The following is a 6,000-nucleotide window of genomic DNA, read 5'->3' as shown; positions in this document are numbered from 1 at the left end:
CACCAGCACCACGGCTCAGTGGGAATTCCCTTTCTAAGGGAACGACCGTGGTGGGTCAGAAACTCGTTTTTGTTTGTCCCCCCCCCCCCCCCAAAAAAAAAAAGAACTCCTCCCACTCTTTAAGCCGCAGAAGCATACATTTTAAAACCAGAGGGAAAGACAAATGCGTGAGTGGGCATCTGTCCCAGTGTGGGAAGACCTCCGCAAGGCAGAGTTGTTAACTTGCATCCAGTAGAGTTGTCCTCACCCCCTCCTCCCTCCAACCCACCACCACCCCCCCCTCTAGGGAGGTTCTCTGTGTGCGACAGCACGGCACTCTGGGATAACCAAACGCTCAGACACGCTCATACAAAGCGTACACCCAGACCCAACTAACACACCCACTCCTAAATGCACACCCCGCATGCAAACACACATCACTGCTGAGCACAGGTCAGCCCCCCACCCCCCCCACACACACAATCTTCTCACTTACCTGCCTGCCTGCAGGTGAGTGGCGCTGTATCAGGCTGCAGACGTTCTGCGAAATATTTCGCGGTTGCACTGGTGTTCATAAAATAATCTCTTTGGTAAGTTAAGATTATTGTTAACTTTGTTACGATGTAACTGTACGCGTTTTTTTTTACAATTTGCCCTCGCGCAACGGGGCTTTACACGAAACGTTAACTTCTTATAAAGTATAATGTATTTCAGCTTAAGGCATTTCGAATATGCCAACAGCGGTATTTTAAGGCAGTCTATAACGCAACTACATACTGCAATGTGTTAACAACGACGTAAAGTGTGCATTATTACTTGAAATACATAAGTTGCACGATAAGGGTCAGAAAAGTGTGAATAGCAAGTGTTCTTCAAGGTGCTGTAAACTTGAATGTTAAATGTTATGCCAGCGATGTCTGTTTGACAACTTTATTTTATTGTGAGGCGTGTTCATTGTTTAACTTTCGTTTTTTTTTTGGAAGTTTGTTCACGTTGGCTACCGAATGTAGCTTTAAAAAAAAATACTTGCAGTTGAACTTTTGCAAGAAGCGATTAAAGCAGAATACCTATACGTGTCGTATTGTGATGTCGCAGAGGCAATGCGGACACCCCCAAATTTGTTTCAATTTGACGAAGGGACATCCACATATATTTTTTTCGGTGGGGGGCAGGTGGGGGGGGGGTATTCCTCGTATTTGCAAGTCTGTGCTTTTCTTCCCTCAAAAGGGCGACCGCACGAGTCGCACGTTAAGGCGCAGGTTTCATAAAACCACTCAGTGGTTCGGGAACTCGTGAGGGTGTGGGCGAGCTTCCCGGATCCTGCTTGGAATCGAAGCAAAAGTGAACCAACCAGTCGCTTGTAGCACGGAGAACGTCGGCTTACAAAGTGCGGCCGTGCTTGCTCTATGCGGCGTGGTGCCGCGCATTAGAAGGCAATTGTCTCTCCGTTACAACGCAGCCCTGCACTGTTTACGGCTAACAGAGCAAATGCGCTGTGGGATGTATAGGTGATTACGGCATATGCTATGCGTGATATATATATTTTTTTAAAGTTAAAGTTGTACGCTTCCGAGTGAATAATTTTCGCACCTCCGATTAGCACCGTTGGCTACGAATGGTGCGAATGAAGTTCCAGTAACATGCATAATGACTCGAAAAAAAATGCCACCTACTGCTTAGCAACAGAAAATGCAAGGCAAATCAAGGTTGCACGTTTGAAGGCATAGACACATTGGCTACGTCCATGCATTGCTCTAATACAGCATTGCCGAGTTTCCTTGAACCAGACCCCTAAAAATGTAGCACCACTTTAGTCTCACCAATTTATTGCTACGGCGAATCAGAGTGCACTTTTTTTTTAAACAACCGACTGATCAATCATTATCAAACGGTCGTCGCATTACTCACTGCAAAATGACCACCGCCCCCCCCACGCCCCATACGGACATTGGGCCCGTTAAAGCGATGCCACCTCGCCGGTGGTGGCTACAGAGTGACAGTTCTGGCGTGGACTCGCGCGCAGCTATGTTCGCCGTGCGCGGTCAACCCTTGCACGGCCGACAGACCCATCAGAGACAAACGTGTCCCCTCTCTCGCCGAGGTGGCGGGGATTCGCGTGCGGCGTTTGAACCGCGCCAGAGTTGCTCAAGGGCGATTGCAGATCACGGCGTGGAGTTCATGCAACCCGACCTTTATAAATAAACGGTTTGCCGATAGACCCTAGCCAGGGTCCTGCGCTAAACGTCAATTCCTCCTGTCGCGCACGCCGGTATTCCAATGCTTTTTTGAGGCGGGGCGGGGGGTGGGTTGGCGGATGACAAATCGATCGGCACGTGTGCAAAACGATCGCACACATGGCTATATCGTAGAGGTTGTGGGATTATTTGTTGGTCCATTATGGATTTCTGAGTATTTTCTCCTTGTTCTTTGTTTTCTCTCTAACACACACAAAAGAAAGGAAATGGCCAAACAGTCCTATGTGAGGACTTGTTGAACAAAAAAGTATTGGGAATGAGCGTGGCTTCATTTTGTATATGTAGTACCGATAGTAATTCCGTACTCGATGACATCCTTTTAAATGGAGAGGGAACAAACTACAACTTTTTTGCAAAAGCAGAAGCCCTTGCCGTTTTTTGTTGGATGAGGATCATTGAGAAGAAATTGCCCTGAGTAATATATACAAAGTCAAATAAACAAAAGTATGCATGAAACCAATTTTTTCAACAAGCACAGACCCTTTGAGATTCACTGCTCGTATCTCAGATGGAAAAAATAAACTTATAATTTATAATTTCTATATGCAATTTACAGAGTAAAAAAAAAACCAGATGCAATAAGATATCAAGGATGCCAACAGGCTAGGCCTCCAATGTGTTTTTTTGAGCCTGTACCACATTCCGTACATTGCTCTCCGAGCTGCATTGGCTTCTGGTTTCCGAACGAATACATTATAATGTCGTGCTCATTACACACAAAGTGCTTGCCACAATGAACCACAATACCTCGCTGATCTCGTCAAGGGGCATAAACCATCACGCGGACTCCGGTCCATCCTCGCAGCAGCGATTTTTGGCTGACCATCGAACGAAGACAGATAGCTCCAGGAAGCCACTGGAGCTGTGCACTTTTAAATTTAGATTGAAAACTAATTTCTTCAAAACTGCTTTTTGAGTTTTACCTGTTAGTTTGTTGTCCTTCCTCCGCACCTCCGATCAGCATGGTTGACTACGTACGGTGTAAAAAGTAAGTTCCACATACACAGGTTTTTCAGCTCCCCAGCACATGGAGCGAAACGTTGGACATCTCACTGAACAACGCAACCAGCAGTATACAGTATGTCTCCGAGCAACACGCAGCATAACCCGAAAAGACATCAGAGAGAATACCGTACATCTGTGAAACCTTCACGGTAATATGATCTGCAGGATGTAGAAGACGTTACCAATGGCCTTCCAGTCCTACAGTAGGTGGCCACATAACTCTCAATTTTGTATTGTGCTTGTTTATCCAGGAAAACTCACGGAGTCATGACTCTTTTTCCTGGACGGTCCTGCCAACTTTTCGCAGCAGGGGGGGGGGGGGGGCGAGGATTGGCATGTTTAATCCCAATTGAGTGATTGCTTCAAGTTTGACACATTTGGACCAATGACGCCGGCACACAATGGCCTAACTCCTACAAAAAATACTTCACAAGATCTTTCAACGCCCACCGCGGAAGCAGACGGCGCGTGCGTGTCTGTAATAACCAGAGGGGGCCTCTGGAGTCGAACCGTGAGACTCACGTCACAGCCCGGACAGCACCTTCACTTGCGTAACCAACGCTGTCTGTGTCGCTGCAGCAATGGGAGGGCGAGCGAGTCTGCGCGGGGAGATTCGCTGCCTGCTTGTGCCGCTGTGCGTGCTGCTGCTGGTGGTGGTGTGGCCAGCGGCAGGGAGTCCGCACGAGGAGAGAGGGGACAGGGCCTCCCTGCCACGGGTCAGAGGGCGGGCGCGGCAAAAGCTGCTGCTCAACGATGAATCAAAAGGTAATGGGCAGGAGCGCTGGAGATGGTGGTGGTGCACGCGAAGGACATTCAAATGACACGCGGACACATTTCAAGAGATTGTTTGGACATGCAACGGAATGTATTCTGATGTTGTTAAATGTGTAAGGTTTTGGCGTCAATTAGTATGGGGAATTCATTGATTTAATTGCAATTGGCCAAAGCCACTCATTGCGATGCAATTTGTTTCGGGCAAGGCAGACCTGGCACTAAAACATATACAATTTTGTAAATAAATCTGCAAGAAGTGGACATTATTTAGCTACACTCGATTAAAAAAGAACGTAACTTTAGTCTTAAATTGATGAATTGTGGGTGCATTAATAGTATTTCCAGGTAACCAACATCGGTTCCAAAACACGCAATGACCATTCGGTAAGTCTCAATTTTCATCCGCCATTCGGGCAGCATCAAAGCACCGTGACTTGAGGGTTGCTACAGCGCCTGGCGCGTAACTTCACCATAATTGTGCCGCCACAAGACGGCGCGTGCCCGGTGGAGGTGGCCTTCCTGCTCGACAGCTCGGAGAGCGCCAAGGCGGTGAACCACGCCGAGGAGAAGAAGTTCGTGCTGGACTTCTCCGAACGGCTCGAGCACCAGCACGTGCCGGGCGAACGCAGGGCGAGCTGGCGCATCGCCGTGCTGCAGTACAGCAGCAGCGTGCGCATGGAGCAGCGCTTCAACGACTGGCGCGGCCCCCAGAACTTCCGTTCGCGCATCCAGCCCATGGGCTACATCGGCCACGGCACCTACACCACCTACGCCATCACCAACATGACGCAGCTGTTCCTGAGCGAGTCCAGGACCAGCGGCGTCATGCTCGCCGTCCTGATGACGGACGGCGAGGCTCACCCGCGCAATCCCGACATCGTGGCGGCCACCACCGACGCCAAGAACCAGGGGGTGCGGCTCTTCGTGGTGGGCCTCTCCGGCCTCGCCGAAGAGCCGGCGAACGCGGCCAAGTTGCGGCTGCTGGCCAGCGTGCCGGCCACGCGCTACGTGCACAATATGCGTGACAGCGGCGTCATGGACAAGCTCCTCAAGGAGATGGTGAGAGGGGGAGCCCCCCCCCCCCATTTGTTTTTATTTGCAGGATGGGAATTAGGAGGACACGAGAGATATGTTTTTCCTCACGTCTTGTTTCCGTTGAGCATTACTTTAGAAAGGTTACGTTTTGAGTGAGTGCTCTTGGAGGATGCCACTGCTGTGCGTTCCCTAATATATCGCTTTGCGAGTAAAGTTTTGAGGTGAGCGGAGATCTGCATGAAAAAAAAATATATTGCTTCAGTCTGTGAAAAGAAAAAAAAACAGGGCAGAAGGTGGTCTCTCAGAACGGGACTCTAGAATTCGCTCAGAAAATGGTTGAGAATTTGCTGCTTTTTTCACGTAAAAAAATTCACGCCTTTAGCCACGATCGGGCTTTGCGGGACGGTCAAATGGAACTTTTTTGCGAAGCGGTAATTAATCTTAGAGAAGACTCGATGCTTTAAATCTGAAGGTAATTGCAATTCATCACCGGGCCTTGATTTGCTGACGTCCTGACATACCAGGCTGTCAGCCTCGGTACTCAGTGTGGAGCCCGAGTTGGAAAAATGCCTCAGGGTTAGCCCCTCGCCACCTGAAGCGACACGATGGTGGTGAAGTTTCCACGTAGGGATCTGTGCGCAGAGTTGCACGGCGGCGTGAATACACATCTCTCCAAATGTTTTGTACGCGAAACGAATCAATGTCACATCGACGGGCATGTCACGTAAAACAAATGGACGATTTGTTAACCCTTGTCTTTCGTTTATATTCCAGTCTCTGTTGGCATCAGAAGGGGTAAGTGCTTTACGTTCTGTGCTTGTATCATATACAACGCGAGTCTTCTCCGCAAAATGTAATATTTCGATTTAAAGCTTTCGTGACTGCAAGGATTCATCTTCTTTGGTTCTTTCGGTAAAGTCACGTAGAATGAGAATAAAATAATAATACCGAA

General features: G+C 48.7%; 1 protein-coding gene across 2 annotated transcripts in view; it reads left to right on the top strand.

Moving 5' to 3' along the window:
* Positions 1-221: 221 nt before the first annotated feature.
* LOC116938270 (uncharacterized) overlaps positions 222-6,000 on the top strand; it is a 57,036-nt gene continuing 51,257 nt past the window's right edge. The window contains exons 1-4 of one of the 2 annotated variants that reach the window (XM_032945369.2): positions 222-489; positions 3,819-4,004; positions 4,504-5,072; positions 5,823-5,843. In XM_032945369.2, the coding sequence (XP_032801260.2) occupies positions 3,821-4,004; positions 4,504-5,072; positions 5,823-5,843 (774 nt within the window). In that variant the 5' untranslated portion in view covers positions 222-489; positions 3,819-3,820. Of the gene's footprint in view, positions 570-3,818; positions 4,005-4,503; positions 5,073-5,822; positions 5,844-6,000 lie in introns of both variants that reach the window. The other variant, XM_032945375.2, reaches the window with a different exon arrangement.

The sequence above is a fragment of the Petromyzon marinus genome, chromosome 4 (assembly GCF_048934315.1).
Source record: "Petromyzon marinus isolate PM22_M1 ecotype Great Lakes invasive population chromosome 4, UKy_Petmar_22M1.pri1.0, whole genome shotgun sequence".
In the NCBI taxonomy this organism is placed as follows: Eukaryota; Metazoa; Chordata; class Hyperoartia; order Petromyzontiformes; family Petromyzontidae; genus Petromyzon; species Petromyzon marinus.
Note: the sequence above shows the minus strand (reverse complement) of the source record. Positions and strands in the feature narration are given on the sequence as shown.